This window comes from Pseudonaja textilis, chromosome 14, assembly GCF_049901715.1.
Source record: "Pseudonaja textilis isolate UNSWEBS1 chromosome 14, rPseTex1.2, whole genome shotgun sequence".
Taxonomy (NCBI): Eukaryota; Metazoa; Chordata; class Lepidosauria; order Squamata; family Elapidae; genus Pseudonaja; species Pseudonaja textilis.
The window spans coordinates 7,258,951-7,276,464 of NC_142003.1; the positions used below are offsets into that span (position 1 = coordinate 7,258,951).

A 17,514-nucleotide genomic window follows, 5' to 3' on the forward strand; every position below is an offset into this window, starting at 1 on the left:
CAAATTCAATGTTCAATGAACTTTACTTAAAACACATCCAAAGGCAGTCCTTGTTTAGTGACCATAATGAGGACTAGCAACTCAGTTATTCAGCAAAGTGGTAGCTAAACAAAAGTACTGTGCTTGTGATCTGGCTTCAGCTTTCCTTTGCTTTACAGACCTGTGAAGGTCGTAAAAGTGAGATTTAGTTGCAAAGTTACTTTTTTATTACCACCGAATGGTCCTATATGAGGTAGTCATTAAATGAGGACATCCTTTATCAGTCATTATTAGAAGAAGAAAATATTTCAGCTATAATCCATTTTGAAGCTACTGCTACTTTTCCATCAAACGTATTCAGTTTTTTTCTACTGTCAATGGCATGTCACAAATCAGGAAACTTTTCACAGAACTGTCACTGGATGTCACTCTTGAGTCAATACAATTTTAAAATGAGATTTGTTCGTTGGGCGAGCGGATTAATTTGATCTAGGGACTTAGGATGTTAGTTAGGCAGTCAATAGCGCTTTAATAAATCGTCCTGTATCTGATCGTACTTAGAAGAAATGTGATTTAAGATTTAACCGTCTGATGATTTTAATTAGAGTGGATAAGCTTTGCATCATTGCATGTCACTTTGAATGTTCCCTTTCATCACCAACTGCCCATAAGGCAGATTAAGTATTTTGCAAGACATATTACAGAAGATAAATTCCTACATTATGAAAAGTGAATCATGTTTTTTTTTCTCCACTTGATTATTAATGATGTTGAATTAGAAATACATAACTATCACAAAGAAGAGTACAAACTTTATCTTTCATCCCCTCTGGAAATGCTTGAAAAAAGGTGCATAGACCTTTATTTAGGGATCCACTCTCCAGGTACTGTACTTCTATTTTCTTATACCTAAATAATCTAATGCACACCCAAAAAATTTCACCCCAACTAAAACTATATTTACAAGCATTTCAGCAGCTAAATGAAGAAAGGTGCTTTGCCAGCTTAATTTGCATTTATTTTATTTTTCTTTATTAATTAAACTTATACACTGCCCATCTCACCTAAACCTTCTTCTCCCTCACCATCTTTTTTCCCCGAACCTCCCCCGGCAAAGCGCTGATTGTCCCTGCATCCCTGTGGCTAGAAGCCCCACTCGCCTCAGGTTCTCCCACCCACCCCTTCCAAGCTGAGGATAATGGAGCCTGTGGTCCCAAAGAGGGCCCCTGCTGCTCCTCCCAAAGCAGAGCTCAACAGAAGAATAAAGTAGAAGGATAGAGAGAGAATAGACTAGACTAGAGAGAGAATGGACTAGACTCGAGAACAGAATAGAGTAGAATAGAATAGAATAAAGAATAGAGAGAGACTAGACTAGACTAGTCAGAATAGAATAGAATGATGGAATGAAGATATAGAATAGAATAAGAGATTGGATAACCATTTGTCTGAAATGGTATAGGGTTTCCTGCCTAAACAGGGGGTTGGACTAGAAGACCTCCAATGTCCCTTCCTTCTATTCTATTCCTTTCTATTCTATTCTATGCTTCTCTATTCTCTATTACTATTACTATTCCATTCCACTCTGCTCTATTTTCTATTGTTCCGTTCCGTCCCGTCCCATCCCATTCCATATTCTATTCTATTCTATTCTATTCTAAATTCCATTCCATTCCATTCCATATTCTATTCCATTCCATGTTCTATTCCATATTCCATTCCATTCCATATTCTGTTCCATTCCATGTTCCATTCCGTTCCATTGGAATGGGAATAGGAATAGGAAAAGGGAAAGGGAAAAAATAGAGAACTGAATGGAGACAGGGAACGGCATAGCCTGGCATGGCATAGGCCCTAGAGGTCTTCTAGTCCAGCCCTGTACCAGGGGTCTCCAACCTTGGCAACTTTAAGACTTGTGGACTTCAATTCTGGGAGCTGAAGTCCACAAGTCTTAAAAAGTTGCCAAGGGTGGAGACCCCTGCCCTATACTCTTCCAGACAAGGCCCTTTAAGGTCCCTTCCAGCTCTGTTGTTCTCTTATTCACCCTGGGCCTTCCCCCAGGTGGGGTGGGGGGGGCTCCTTTCTCTGGGTCCCCCGCCCCCCCATCCTCCGCGACCACGATAAACACCCCCACACCCACCCACCCTTTATGCAGGACCCTTCCGGGTTCCCCGTATTTTGCTTCCGGGGCGGGGGGGGGTCACTTCCGGCGGCGGAGGCGGCTGCCGCCCTGCTCTCAGGAGTCCTGTGGGGGGGGAGGGGGGAGAGTTGCTCCGGCTTCGCGAGCACCATGAGCGGTGAGTGGGGCTGCCGGGGAGCGGGGATTTTGGGGGGGGTCCCGCCTCTGGCTCGTGCCGAGGATGATGGGGAGGAGGGAGGAGGAGGCGCTCTGCATATGCCCAGGGGCACCCTTGCCCATGGTTAGCCTTCCATCCCTTCTGCGGTCGGGGCTTCCCCGCTGAGCTGTCAAAAGCACCGCTGACCCGTGGAATTCCCTCGAAAGCTTCCCGGCGCTTGGCGTATGCTCAGAGGCACCCTGACTCCCCACCCCCCACCCCACTCGCTTTTGCTTCTTGCTTCGCTCGCTCTTCCCGTAGGCAAGGGCGCTCTGCACTCTCTCAGAGGCTCTTTTCCTGCTTTGCGGGGTGACGGGCATTGCTGCTGCGGCGGGGATGGGGTCGCAGGAAGCGCTCTGTACCCGCTCAGGATTTTCTTTTTCAGGGGTTTGACGGGGCTCTTGGGCACTCTGTACCTGCTCAGAGGCCTTCTGGTTTGTTTTCCTTAACTAGTTGAGATTCTGGGCACTCTTGGCGTGCTCAGAGGCAGTTTTCTGCAGGGGTTGAGGAGGTTTCGGGCACTCTGTAGCCGCTCAGAGGGTGTCTGCCAATGCTATTAAGGAGTTGATGTGGCCCTGGGCACTCTGCGCCTGCTCAGAGGCATTCTTCTAGTTTGCCTGAGGAGTTGAGTTTCTGGGCACTCTGCACCCGCTCAGAGGCTTTGCCAGTTTTCTTAAGGGCTTGAGGAAACTCCGGCCCCTTTGTCCCAATTCAGAGTCTCTCTCTCTCTCTCTGCCATTATATACTGCGGTTTCTCTTCTAATCATACAAATCTTTTGCCTTTTACCATTTTTTTTTAAAGAGGATGATGTGGCTCTGGGCACTCTGTATCCACTCAGAGGCACTCTGCCACTTTTCTTAAGGGGTTAATGAAGTTTTAAGCACTCTGACTTTGCTGAGAGTTTGTCAATTTTCTTAAGGAGTCCATATAGTTCTGGCCACTCTTTACTTGCTCAGGGGCGACTTCCTATTTCTCTCAAAGGTGCTTTTCCAAAAGAATAACTAGACTTTCTTGGGTTTTTTTTTCTCCCCTTGAAGTCGTTTGGCTTCCCCTCCAAGAATCTTCTTCAGTTCTGTTTAATTCAGTTCTTCGGAACCGAAGAAACTTCTTGGAGGAGAAGCGAAACATCTTCAAGGAAAAAAAAACCCCAAGAAAGTCCAACTGCCTTTTGAAAAAGCAACTTTGGGACAACCATGACCTGGATGATTGACAATCTCCATAGATATCCTCCTATTTATCTTATTTCTTTTTACTTCTTCTGCACTTTCCCAGAAGTGTGCTTGTTTTGCTTCGATTGTGAAAGTGGAAACAAAATGTATAAGTTAAGCCTTTGGTTAAACTTCAGCTTGCTGTCTGAACTGGCCGTGAGTCAGTTTTTCAGAGTTAAATGACATGATGGTTGCAACTGCCTGGTGGATGTTGGTGGTGGATGTCGGGATGTGTAGTTACTTGACAATAGAATTGCTCAAGCGGGTTTTTTTTTAATGGAACCATAAAGCGTGCACTCAGGCAGAAAATCCAGATTCAATATTTTGCACACTCACAAATGCATTCACCACTTTTGATAGCTTCACTTTTCACTTCAAATATTTGTTTACCTCTTGGTGCGGGAATCTGGTAGAAAGGATCAACATTTTTTTAAAAAAAAATTTTTTAATTAATTTTCTATTGATTACATTTCTTAGTGCTTAATAAACACCGTGTTGTCAGGGTATTTAATTTGCTTAACAATACAAATTCCCTTCTTACTCTCCAACCCCTTTTCCCCAAACATTGGTAAAATAAGTTCCATGTTTGATAATATTCTGTGTCTTCTTTCTGCTTGATTTTCAATATAAGTCTACCCATTTGTGCACAATCTAATAATATCTTCTTAATTATCTCTTCATCTTGCAGTATTTCTTCATTTTTCCAATATTGTGCGAAAGTAATGTTTGCTGCTGTTAAGACATGTGTGCACTCAGACGGAAAATACAGATTCATTTATTTGCACACTCACAAATGCATTCAGCCACTTTTGATAGCCTCACTTTTCACTACAGTTACTTTATATATTTGTTTACCTCTCGAGGAAATCTGGTGGCAAGGATCAACAGCATTTTGTTTTGTGTGTGTGTGTGTTGTTGTATTTGAGTAACTTTGTTTCTCATGCTGATTTGATATTTTTACATTGTTTGCTTAATGTTGCTTAGTAAGCAAACTGCCTTGTATGAGTAAATGGATACTATAGTTTCAAATACCCTTTAACTCCTTTTGTAAATGGACTGCCAGAGATGAATTCCATCTGTTACTTTAGGAAAATATCTGGATTCCAGCATAATAATAAAAAAAAGCTCACATTTTTAAAGAAAGACTTTGATTTGCGGGCATGCTGTTATTACATTACAGTTTAAGTGACTTTTCTCCTAGGTTCCATTGAAAATATATCAGAATTTCACTGTGGTATCCATAGCACCAACTGAGAAGCAGTGGCTTAGAAGATGCTCTTAATTGAACACTTCATGTGTTTAATCCTCCTCCCTTCTGTTATATTGAAAATTACAATCTGTTGGCAAACAGCCTAAATTTCTTTTTTCCTTTTTTTCCCTTTTACCCCATATCAAGAAGAGAATATCATGGGAACCAAGGGCTTTTGGCAAAATGGAAATATTATTCCTAATATAATTTTGCAAGTCATGTACTCTGGAGCAGAGACAACTCATCTAAACACAGCAATTTGATACCTGTACTTTGCGTAGAGTCATCTAATGTACACTAACTGAATTGTTGATGTGTTGAGGCTTGTTTGGCATTTAGGAATAAAATGCACAGCAGCTGAGTGAGGATGAAAAGTGGTAGACCTAGCAAAACAGCAATTGTGATATCAGAAATGAGCTGTTTTGTCTTTCTTTCCTCCCACCTCTCTGCTTCCTTGAAATAGTTAAGGAATAATTGGTAACTTATACAGAAATCAGGTCCGACCAGAAGTCCAAAGTTGGAATCTGTAGTTCTCAGAAATCATACAAGTGTGACAGAATGCAAGATGAGCAATTCAGCTAACTGGCGCTATGGAACAGAATGGATGTTTCTGATTATTCAGCCATTAATAACAGTCTCCATAAGTGCTGATTAGGTTTTCGGTTCACAATCTTTCTTGTCCTACTTGAAAACCCCGTAGATTAATTTTGAGACACTTAAATGTGAAGACGTTGGTATACATTTTGCCTGTGTATAATATTTTTGCGCTTCCCACAGAACTCTAGCTGATAATGATGTACCAAATATTTTGAATTTGAAGCACCCCGTCTGGAGCTTTTAGCGTGTGCTTTTTCAAATTGAAAACAGCGTTCTAACCTTACAGGAAGAATTACGACACACTTCTGACAATTCCAGAAAAGTTTCCAAGCTCAAAATAGCCTCGTGTTTTGTGCTTGAAATTCCTGTTTCAGATTGGAACCCTGATGTTGTGTTGATCAGAAAACTTCTCTTAAAATAAGATTCCTTTGGTAGATTTGTGAACCGCCCAACAAGCCTGTTTGAAAACAAAAGCAACTGATTGGAACCCAAAATGGAGAGTTTCATGCTTGGCTTTTTTTGAACTGGAAACGTATTCTCCATCTCTATTTGGTGGGCCCTTGAGTGGGGTGGAGGGAAGTGAGATAAGTTTTTAGTGTTTGTTGGTTTAAAACATTTATCCAGTCACCCATCTTATAACCAACTCTGAGTGGCTCCTAATCAAAAGTGAAAACAGCACAAAAGCCATAATAGGGCCATTATATTATAATAAAAACAAAGCGCGTTTAAAATAACAAAAACGTGGCTCTGTCATCTAGCCTTTGGTTCAAGCCCTTGGAGGCAGAGGGAGATCTTCAAAGCTTTGCAGATGATTAGGAAGGTCGAGGCCTGGCAGTCTTAAAGTGGGTGTCCCATGGGGTAGGGGCTGCCATAGAAAAAGCAAGCTTCGTAGCTCCCAGCAGATGTCAGTTTTTAGAGGAAGGAACCAGGACCATGCCATTTCTATCTGCTCTGGTTGGATGGTACAGGTAGTCCTTGACTTATTGACGTCGTCTCATGACAGTGTGGTGTGCTGGCTTGACAGCCGTGGATAGAAAGACACTACAGAGAGCGGTGGGCATACCACAAGACATTGTGGGCTGTTCCCTGATACCACTAGATGACCTCGCTAGGGCTTGATGCCTTAGAAGAGTGAGGAAAATCCTCACATCCCGGGCAGCACTTCTTTACTCTCCTACCATCAGGTAGGAGATAGAGAAGGATAGGCAGCCGCACCAACAGGCTAAAGAACAGTTTCTACCCGTGGGCTGTCAGACTCCTGGACGGAAAATAACTTCATGTCAACATAGTAGGACAGACTTGCGGGGCCGGCGCGTTGTGCAACAAGGTCACATGGTTGTAACAAGATTGGGACTGGGTTAGGGACTTCTGTCCTCACTGTGAGTTGTGTGTGTGTGTCTGGGGGGGCGTGCACGAAGGGAGGCTCAGCCAATCTCATACACATGTTGTTCTCTGACAATAAAGATAATAATAACTTACAGGGACCGTTTGAAGTTACAACAGCATTGAAAAAACTGATTTATGACCATTTTTCACACAACCAGTGGTGGGATTCAAATTTTTTTACTATTGGTTCTGTGGGCATGGTTTGGAAGAGCTTGGTGGGTGTGGCTTGGTGGGCGTGGCAAGGGGAGGATACTGCCCTCCCTCCTCACCCCACTAACCTGCTTTCCAGCTCCGTTCTCCTGTGCAGGGCAACCAAAGGAGACCCAGCCGATCAGCTGGGACTTAATGGGAGGCAGAGAAGAGATGGGGTTGGCGGGGCCAGTCAGAGGTGGTGTTTGCCAGTTCTCCAAACTACTCAAAATTTCCACTACCGGTTCTCCAGAACGGGTCAGAACTGGCTGAATACCACCTCTGCTTATGACCTTTGCAGCATTCCCATGGTCATGTGATCAAAATCCATACGCTTGGCAACTGACTCCTTTATATGACGGTCGTGTCTCCTTGGGCCTCAGGTGATTCTCCTTTTGGCAACTTTCCGATAAGCCAAGTCCGTGGGGAAGCCAGCTTCACTTAACCACCATGTTTCTAACTGAACAACCACAGTGACTCACTTAGCAATGGCGGCCCGAGAGGTTGCAAAACGAAGCAAAACTCAACATTTTGCTTAGCAACACATATGTTGATCTCCTGCTGCGATTGTAAGTCGAGGAATACCAAACTGCGGTTACCTAGTTACTATCTTTGAAAAATTATTTATGGAATACACTTTCGGTTTGCAAGCTGCTGCACTGCTCCCCCCTCCCTTTCTGTTGGCAACTCTAAAAAGACCACAGAAATATTTTATGAGTTGACAACTCAATTAACAACTGTCTCATTTAGCCACAAAAATTTGGAGTTCAATTTTGAAGTCCGCTTTTACTTAGCATCCCACAGACAAGCTGACCCTGGACCATGCAGGGTTTTAAAGGTGGTGATTTTAAGTATACGGTAATTTAACCAAGGCTGAGTAAGAATTGAGAAAGGGACACGTGAGATTTTTGGGGTGAGAACTCCTACACAGGGTCACTCAGATCTGTTTGGGGTATGCTGCCAGGCTGAAGATGCCCCTTGGAATGAAAAGAGGCATTGAACCTGTAGTATCCTTTACTAATGTGTCTGTAACCTTTAAAATGGTTTGGATTTCAGACAGCTGGTGTTTCCTTCTGGGGTAATAATGTTAATATGTGAAGGTTTTATTCAAGACTAGCCATGTTTCATTTTGCTTCTCGGTCATCCTTTTAGCTCTGCTCCAAGATGGGCACCCAAGCCTGCTATTAGAAGTGGATTATGGGGCTGGAAATCAGCATTTCTCAATAAACTGCTGATGCATAAAACTTTTTTCTGCAGCATGTCAAGTGTGCCAAGTAACCGTCTCACCTTTGCTTACTCTAGTTGTGTAATGGAGATCTCTCTCCCTCTCCCTCCCCCTCCCTCTCTCTCCCCCTCCCCCCTCTCCTTCTCCCTCTCTCTTTCCCTCTCTCTCCCCCTCCCTTCCTCCCTCCCTCTCCCTTTCTCCTTTCCTCTCCCTCTCTCCCCCTCCCCCTCTCTCTTTCCCTCTCTCTCCCTCTCCCTTTCTCCTTCTCTCTCCCTCCCCCCTCTCCCCTCTCCTCCCTCTCTCTCTTTCCCTCTCTCCTTCTCCCTCCCTCCCTTCCCCTTTCTCCTTCCCTCTCCCTCTCCCTCCTTCTCCCTGTCCCTTTCTTTCCCTCTCCCTCTCCTTCTCCCTCCCTCTCTCTTTCTCCCTTCCTCTCTTTCTCCCCCTCTCCTTCTCCCTCTGTCTCTTTCCCTCTCTCTTTCCCTCTCTCCCCTCCCTCTCCCTCCCCTTCTCTCCCTCTCCCTCCCTCCCTCTCTCTCTCCCTCCCCTCTCTCTCCTCCCCCTCCCTCTCTCTCTGCCTCTCTGTCCCTCTCTTTCCCTCTCCCTCTCTGTCCCTCCCCTCCCTCTTTTTCTCTGTTTTTCTCTCTCTCTGTGTGTGTATCTGTTTGTAGAAATAGTTCAATTAGCTTCCAAAGAACTGGGATTGTCTTGGAGAAGAGGAAGAAAAAAACCCCCCTGTTTTTGCAAAGTCATGTTTCATTCATTCTCACCTAATTGGAAATAGAAAGGATATTCAATATATCGTAACACGTGTGTTCTTGAATTTTAGGGCTGCAGAACAGTGCTGCCCGAAGACAGTTTTTACTTGAGCGCTTACTGGATGCAGTTAAACAGGTGAGAAATTGAATGTTTACCTGTTTGAAGTTACGATGACACAGAGGGGAAAGGGGGCCTTGTGTCCAATTCTCACCCTTCACAACTTCACAGCATCTCACGCTTTCTTCCCTTCTTGTTTTTTTCTTAAAAAAGTAATCTGATGTTTAAAATTGCGTGTTTGTGCAAACTGTTGAGTACATGGAAGTTTATCCCAGCCAGCTTTGTTGCTAACGCACAGACTTCGTCTTACAGTGCCAGATCCGATTTGGAGGAAGGAAAGAGATCGCGTCTGATTCAGATAGCAGGTAAGTTTGAAACAAGATTTTTCCCCACCCCCCCAAATGAGAAGTTCAGTCTGCAGGGTCTGCAGGTTTGATGGCGGGCGTGAACTCTCAAGAGAAGTTGAGAACCTCTGCAACGGAGGAGGATACCCAGGATCCTTTCAGTACCTTATTTTATATTCCTCAAACAAATCTGTCCATGATTATTGTTGGTTGGCGTTGTAATTTCTTGCCAGTTCTGGCAGGAACTGCCCCAGTAACTGAAGTATTTCTCTTAAAATAGACTTCTTCTTGTTATGGTCCACTAAGTCACGTGTCTCCTGAAGACTACGAGTCCATGTGGTTTTCAGAAATGGTTTCTCATTGCCTTTTTTCCCTGGGGCTGAGACAGAGAGGGGGGGACTGGCCTACAACCATCCTAACAATTCATTTCTTTTTTTTTTTGAAAACAATTTTATTGGTTTTTTAACAAACAAACAAAACAGACAAAACATAAAAGCATCAGCTCTCTTCCGTACTATACAAACAGTGTGTCGGTTGGTTCATCAATCTTGTGCATTCATTTCGTAGTCTCAATTACAGTTATGTTACATAATAACTCTTATTATCAATCCAAACTTATATATCCTCATATCATCATTAAAGAAAATCATTTGACTATGCTTTTATTCATTCATACTTTATGAGATAACTATAATTTAAGCAATTTATTCTATAACAAATCATATAATCATACCAATTCTATCCTAAAAAACACTTTATAGATGTGGTGTCAAATAACAAAAGAAAAAGAAAAAACAAAGATATTCCTTATTATCTAACATTCTAAATATTCTATTATTGTATTTCATCGTCCAACCATTGATAGAAAAGGTCCCAAATTTTATAAAATTGTTTATTTTCTTGCTCTCTAATTTCAAATGTCAATCTACTCATCTCAGCACATTCCAATATTTTCTTAATAATTTCTTCCTGCAATGGAATTTTCTCATTTTTCCAATTTTTAGCAAATACAATCCTAGCCGCAGTTAATACGTTTACAATCAGATATTTCAAGTCTTTACTGTATACATCTGGTACGATTCCCAATAAAATTCATTTCTAATGGAGCCGTTGAGCCAAGGCTTTTAACACAGAGGTGTCCAACCTTGGCAACTGTAAGACCGTGGATTTCGACTCCCATAATTCCCCAGTCACCCCTCCCTCTTCATTGGAAATGTCTGGCCTCTCTTGACACTTTTTTCAGCTTATAGGAGATGCAGTTCGTCCAAACATCTGGAGATGGTTTGGTGGGACATCTGACCTGTGACTTGATGATGACCCAGGCAATTTGATCAATTCCGAAAGACGTCTTTAAGCAAGAGACATCGTCTTTAGCAAACCTCCGCTCCTCGTCTGTCCTTGTCACCCTCTTTACCTTGATCCAAACTGTCAGATGGAGGAGCACTTGAAAATAAAAGTGATAAAATACTATTGATCGTGCTTGTTCTGGGAATCCCTTTACAGCAGAGGCATTGAGTTTTGAAGAAGTTGATGTAAGAAGGTTTTACACCCCTTAGTTTCTCTTCTCTGTTTTTGGAGTTAGGGACATAATACTTACCAATAATTTTCAGGGGATTTCTGTTGTTATGGTGTGGTTACATCCCGTCCGTTTCTCCAGAAAAGCAGTTGTGCTTTGAAGTTTCTCTTCTTCTTCTGTTTCCTTTTCATGTCATGGGGCTGTTATAAAATGAAGCTGCAGGCTGTGACGGTTTTTGCCTTGCAGTACATATTCAGCTTTTAGAAAACCTTTAGGCCCTTGTTAGGAAATCTATCAACAGAAATTAGGAAGCGAGGATTGTAACTCCGTAGCTCTGGAGCGGGAGTTACCCTTGGCTACATTCACTGAATGTATGGTTTGAATGTGGTCCTTTCCAAGGGTTGGATTCTACCGGTTCAGACCGGTTCTATAGAACCGGTTGTTAGGATTCTGTGCAGTTTGGAGAACTGGGAAATCGTGCCCCTGGCTGGCCCCGCCCTTCTCTGCCCGCCCCTCCCCTCCCAGTCAGTCCTTAGCGCACATGCCCGACATCGCTGACCGCATTCTCCCCCCAACCCGCTCAGTCACTTCCTAAGGTATTTCTTTTTTTCCCCGCCCGACGATCAGCTGCGCCGATGATCAGCTGTGCCAGGATCCCACTTGCTGTCTTGCTGCTTCGCCTGGGACGCTTCCCTGAGGCCCAGGAGGCAAAAAGGAGCAAGGGGGGACGCGTGGGGATGTGGGCGTGGGGCTGCACCTCTCCCAGGCTCCATTTTTTTTTGCCTTCCTGGGCCCCAGGGAAGGCTTCTGGGATCAAACCCCCCCGCCCCTTTTTGCCTCCTGGGCAAAAAAAAATGCGGGTTTTTTTTTTGCTGCAAAACAAAGAAGCCACACCCATCCAGTCACATGGTCACAGCCACCTAGCCACACCCACGGAACCGTTTGTTAAACCATTTGAATCCCGCTCCTGGTCCTTTCTAAAAAAGCGAACAAAAGACAGGGGGGATTCTCTTTTCTCATCCTAGTCTGGTGTTTCTCAGCTCTGAGAACTTTGAGCTGGGGGGGTGGGGGACAACGACGCTCAGGATTCCCCAGCCAGCTTAAAATTTCCAAGGTTGAGAAACGCTGATTCAGGCGCCAAAAAGGTCCGCCATCACTGGGGCATTTGGAAAAAAGTACTTCTTAGGCCTCTGAAGAGAATTTGTATAAGACGTTTTACAGGTGGCCTCTATCCCCAATGAGAATTGCTAAGATGGTTGAAGATAAGTCGGCGAAGTGTTGGAAATGCCAGAAGTTACCAGGATCATATTACCATACGTGGTGGACACGCACAGAGACTAAAATGTATTGGGCTAAAATACACGTGTGGCTGGAGAAGATGACAAAACAACCGATAGATTTAAAACCAGAGACATTTTTATTGGGAATTTTGCCTGAGGGATACAACAAAGAAAGAATGTATTTGATTATTAATATTTTAACAGAAGCTAGGATTGTATTTGCACAAAATTGGAGAAATGAAAAATCTCCATTCCCTCCCCACCCCACTAACCTGCTTTCCAGCTCTGTTTTCCTGTGCAGGGCAACCAAAGGAGACCCAGCCAATCAGCTGGGACTCAATGGGAGGCAGAGAAGAGATGGGGTTGGTGGGGCCAGTCAGAGGTGGGGAGGTGGGATTGCCCGGTTCTCTGAACAACTCAAAGTTTCCACTACCGTCTGAATACCACCTCTGGCCCTCAGTCTCTGCTTCCCTCCATTTTGCACAAGATTTCCCGTTCCATTTGCGGTTGTTTTTCAGAGTCACATGCCTCTGCGCGCAGTTTGAGTCCGTCCTTCAGCATGGTTTGAAGAGGACCCGGGGCTTAGCTTTGACCGCCGCCGCCATCAAGCAAGTCACCGGTTTCTCCAGTAAAACGGAAATGGGTAAATTCAGCCTTCTAGCATGCTTGCCTCTCCCGCATTCTCGCCCCCAGCCCCAAAAGCTTCCTTCTGTGCCAACTGAACTCATTTCAACAGCATCGCGGGGAGGAAAAAGACGATGACTGTTCCCATGTTGGGCACATCTCTTCTGTTGTGGTTGTGTGCCTGGGGGTGCTCTTTTCGGGTGGGGAAAATACTTGGCTGTGGATCTCTTTCCTAAAAATAGAATAGAATAGAATAAAATAGAGTAGAGAAGAATAGAATAGAATAGAATAGAATAGAATAGAATAGAATAGAATAGAATAGAATAGAATAGAATAGAATAACAGAGTTGGAAAGGACCTTGGAGGTCTTCTAGTCCAACCCCCTGCCTAGGCAGGAAACCCTACACCACTTCAGACAGTTATCCAATATCTTAAAAACTTAAAAATTAATTTTTCTAACTGTCAGGAAATTTCTCCTTGATTCTAGATTGCTTCTGTCCTTGATCAGTTTCCATCCATTATTCCTTGTCTGGCCTTCAGGTGCTTTGGAGAATAGCTTGACTTCCTTTTTCTTTGGGGCAGCCCCTGAGATATTGGAACACTGCTATCATGTCTCCCCTAGTCCTTCTTTTCATCAGACTAGACATACCCAGTTCCTGCAACCGTTCTTCATGTTTTAGCCTCCAGTCATCTAAATCATCTTTGTTGCTCTTCTCTGCACTCTGTCTAGAATGCAGAGAAGCAGGTAAAAAAAAGCAGGTAATGTGAAAAATGACAGGTACACCACTGGAGTAATGGTATCTCTTTCTGAGAGGGTTTTTGAGCTTCATGGATCCTTGCATCGTGGTGAGGGAGCTGAGATTCTGGAAATTCTCTTTACTTTGGGAGCTGAAGAGAGTAATCAGGAAGAAATAGCTTTTTGATTGTGGACTTTCTCTCTGCAAATACATTGGTTCCTCTTTTTTGCCAATTGCAAAGGTTAAGTCACTTTTCAGAAAACACTTAAAATGCGGTGATGGTTTTTGGAAAACATCAGCTATGTTTTGCTTTCTAGATCAGTGTTTCTCAATATTGGTGGTTTAAGATATGTGGACTTCAACTCCCAGACTTCCCTAGCCAGCATGAATTCTGGGAGTTGAAGTCCACACACAGATTCTTAAATCACCCTGTGATTAAGGCATTCAACCACCAATTAGCTTGTGAAACTCGGTCTGGACATCACACAAAACCTAATGTCAACATGACTTAAAATGAGATTTCCAAAATAATCGAACAGCCTGTCTTGCAAGCTCTTTGAGTTAATGCTCAGGTGTCCAACTTTGGAAGCTGATTCCCCAGCCAGCATGAATTCTGGGAGTTGAAGTTCATACATGATTTTGGGAAATTCATGGATTCTGGGAATTCTGGGAGTTGAAGTCTGCACATCATAGAGTAGCTGGCTAGGACATTCTTCCAGACGTCTTAAAATCTCCAAGGTTGAGAAACACTGTCCTAGGTGATTGGCTGTGGGCCATTTTAAAATTTTACTGCTGTTTTATGAGATCAACTCCACATTGGCGATAGGAAGGGCATCCGGCCAGTAATCACTCAGCTCCATTGCCCAGACTCCATCCAACAAGGGATTATGAGGTCATTAAAAGATGATGAGTTATGATTTTTATTTTTTTTTATGGTTTGAGATTTGTACTTGTGGCAGAGTATAAGTATTGGGAATGAATAGATTGATTGATCGAGAGTTCCGTGTTCTCCATCCATTTTTAGCTGCCCAGAGTTGCGATATTGAGATGGATAGCCAAACTTCAAGCGTACTTGTGAATCTACTTTTTTCTCCCCAGAATCCATATTTTGGTACTATGTGAAAGAAGTTCTTAATAAACACGAACTGCAACGTTTCTATTCCCTGAGAAACATCACTACGGATACAGGTCGAGGCCGGGCTTGGCTACGCTGTGCTCTCAATGAACATTCCCTAGAAAGATATTTGCATATGTTGCTTGCAGATAAAAACCATCTTAGGTAAGTTTTCTAAATGTTCCTCTTCATGGGCGTGGTTTTGGAAAGGGGATTTTTTAGCTAGATGTAGTTCTTAGTAGAAGAGAATATTTGTAGCTCATGGTTGAACTGGGGAGTTTCTCTGAGCTTGCTTGCTTTCTGGCAGACATTTCATTACCCAAATAGGTAACATCATCAGTGCTGGAAGGAAGTGGAGTTTGCAGGGGGAGGAGGAGGAGAAGGAGGAAGAAGAAGAAGAGGAAGACAGTGGGGTCCTTGATGCTCTGTGAGCTTAGTTGTTTTCTAGCAGACATTTCATTACCGAAATAGGTAACATCATCAGTGCTGGAAGAGAGTGGAGTTTGCAGGGGGAGGAGGAGAAGGAGGAAGAAGAAGAAGAGGAAGAGGAAGACTGTGGGGTCCTTGATGCTCTGTGAGCTTAGTTGTTTTCTAGCAGACATTTCATTACCAGACTAGGTCACAGCATCAGTGCTAATAATAATAATACTAAAACAGATATTTGCCATTTGTCTCAAATTGCATTGGCTCTCCTGCCATGGGCAAAAAATTTGGACTAGGAGACCTCCAAGGTCTCTTCCAACCCCATTACACGTAGCCCTCAACTTATGATAGTTGAGCCCAAAATTTCCAGTGCTAAGCAAGACAGTTGTTATTTTCTTTTTTTCTTTTTTTCTTTTTTAACCCTGCCTTTTTGTCTTCAGCGTCTTCTATGAAGACTGGTCCTTCTTGATGGACGAAGAACGATCCAGTATGATTCCCACCATGGCAGCTGGTAAGCATGGCCCCAACGTCTTAGGACCAAGCCAAGGCAGCTTTAAAAGCTTCTGGGCTCCTTCGCTTGTCTCACTGTCATTGAAGCCAATCGTCTCAGCTGCACCCTACGGAATGATCTGCAGCAAGGGTTTGTGTACCGACCTGAAGTACACATTGTGGTTTACAAGCCATAATAGCTTCACTTGGGAACTAACAATCACTGCGGATCATGCCGCCCAGCAGTGGGATCCTGCCAGGGGTGGGATTCTACTGGTTCTCACCGGTTCGATAGAACCGGTTGTTAACTTTCTAAGCAGTTCGGAGAACCGATTGTTGGAAGAAATCTCCTTTTGTTTTTTTTTTCCTACCCTGCTTACATTCTTGGCAGTGTGCCTAGACTTACTGTCTCCAAAGGAGGTTCTTTTTTTTTTTTCCCTTTTGCTGGTACTTTCTTAAAGGGGAAGGGTTGTTTTAAGGTTTTTACACTGCTGTTGGGAGGAAATACTCCCCTGTTGGAGTTAGCACTTTGAAGAAATAATTGAAAAACAAAACAGAGCTGCCAGAAAGAAGCTTTTAATGACAAGGAACCAAGATGAGTGACATTCAACAAGGCTTCTTGGCTAGCTAGAAAGATTGACATTCAAGCGTGAGTTTACATACCCTTTTTGAATTTTGGTCTAAAACTGGTGGCCATTCAAAGTTACAATGGCACTGAAAAAAGTGACTTATGACCATTTTTCACACTTACGACCGTTGCAGCATCCCCACTGTCATGAGAGGTCAGGTGAGGAGAAGCGCCCCTCGATGTGAGTGACCACATCAAGTTGGCCGCGCCCAGCCAGTCACATGACCGCCAAGCCATGCCCACCAACTAAGCCACACCCACAGAACCGGTTGTTTAAAAAATTTGAATCTCACTCCTGGATCCTACCCGTTTTATTACTGGTTTGGTCATGGCGCACCCGCGCACCTAATACGTGCGCCCAGCTTTCCCCACAATGGCTGAGAGAATAAAGAAGAGAAAAGCAGAGGTGGGAAGGCCGATCCTGCGCTTTTCTCTTCTTTCTCCTCTCAGCTGATCGTGGGAAGCTTTTTATACAACCAGGTCGGCCGAACCAGTCCAAACCGGTAGCCTACCACCACGGACACCGTCTCTTCTTGGAACTCAATAGTCCCATTGGAATCAATTCAGGCTGACCCTAAAAGGTTGTTGTTGTTGTTGTCTGTTTCTGCTTTATAACCAAAGGGCTGAACTCGATTCTTTTTGCAATCAACATCGACAATAAGGATTTAAATGGACCGAGCAAATGCCCGCCCTCTGTCTCCGACCTTCTCAAGGAATCCACCCAGAACGTGACCTCTTTGCTGAAGGAATCCACCCAAGGGGTCAGCACCCTCCTCCGGGAGATCACATCTTCATCTCCCGTTTCCATGCTAATCAAATCGGATCAGGATGCTGACCTCCTACCTATTTTATCCAAGAGTGTCAGTGGCGGTACGTGCTCTTTGCTTAATGACCAGTGGCTTCGGGACTGTTCAAAGACTGTTCAAAGTTCCCTCCCCAAAGTGACTTATGGCCGGATTCTGAAGTTCTGACAGCTTCATAGACTCACCCCACCTGCAGTCCCACGACCACATTACAAACACTTGGCAACTGGCCAATGTTTATGGCTAGTTACGGTGTTCTGCAGTTATGTGAACATGATTAACAGTGTATTTTCCCAGTTTCTTGTTTCACTTAATGACCATGATGTTTGCTTAATGATCGCCACAAAAAAAGGCATACATTCAGGTCAGGTTACATTTACATTTACATTTACATATACATATACACATACATATATATAAGTATCTCTATCTTTATAAAGTCTATATTTATCTCTATCTCTATAATCTCTAATATCTCTGTATCTCTATAATATCTGTCTAGGTCCCTCCCTCCCCCCCCCCTCTCTATATGTGTGTGTGTGTGTATAATATCTATCTATTTGTCTGTCTGTCTGT

At 43.6% G+C, this 17,514-nt stretch overlaps 1 protein-coding gene across 5 annotated transcripts in view; it reads left to right on the top strand.

Moving 5' to 3' along the window:
• The first annotated feature begins 2,162 nt into the window (after positions 1 to 2,162).
• Positions 2,163 to 17,514, top strand: part of SNX29 (sorting nexin 29) — a 180,314-nt gene continuing 164,962 nt past the window's right edge. For 4 of the 5 annotated variants that reach the window (XM_087912359.1, XM_026704236.2, XM_087912360.1 and 1 more), the window contains exons 1-7: positions 2,163 to 2,273; positions 8,994 to 9,058; positions 9,293 to 9,345; positions 12,639 to 12,763; positions 14,580 to 14,760; positions 15,459 to 15,529; positions 16,757 to 17,005. In XM_087912359.1, the coding sequence (XP_087768485.1) occupies positions 2,267 to 2,273; positions 8,994 to 9,058; positions 9,293 to 9,345; positions 12,639 to 12,763; positions 14,580 to 14,760; positions 15,459 to 15,529; positions 16,757 to 17,005 (751 nt within the window). In that variant the 5' untranslated portion in view covers positions 2,163 to 2,266. Of the gene's footprint in view, positions 2,274 to 8,993; positions 9,059 to 9,292; positions 9,346 to 12,638; positions 12,764 to 13,284; positions 13,490 to 14,579; positions 14,761 to 15,458; positions 15,530 to 16,756; positions 17,006 to 17,514 lie in introns of those variants that run through there. The other variant, XM_087912357.1, reaches the window with a different exon arrangement.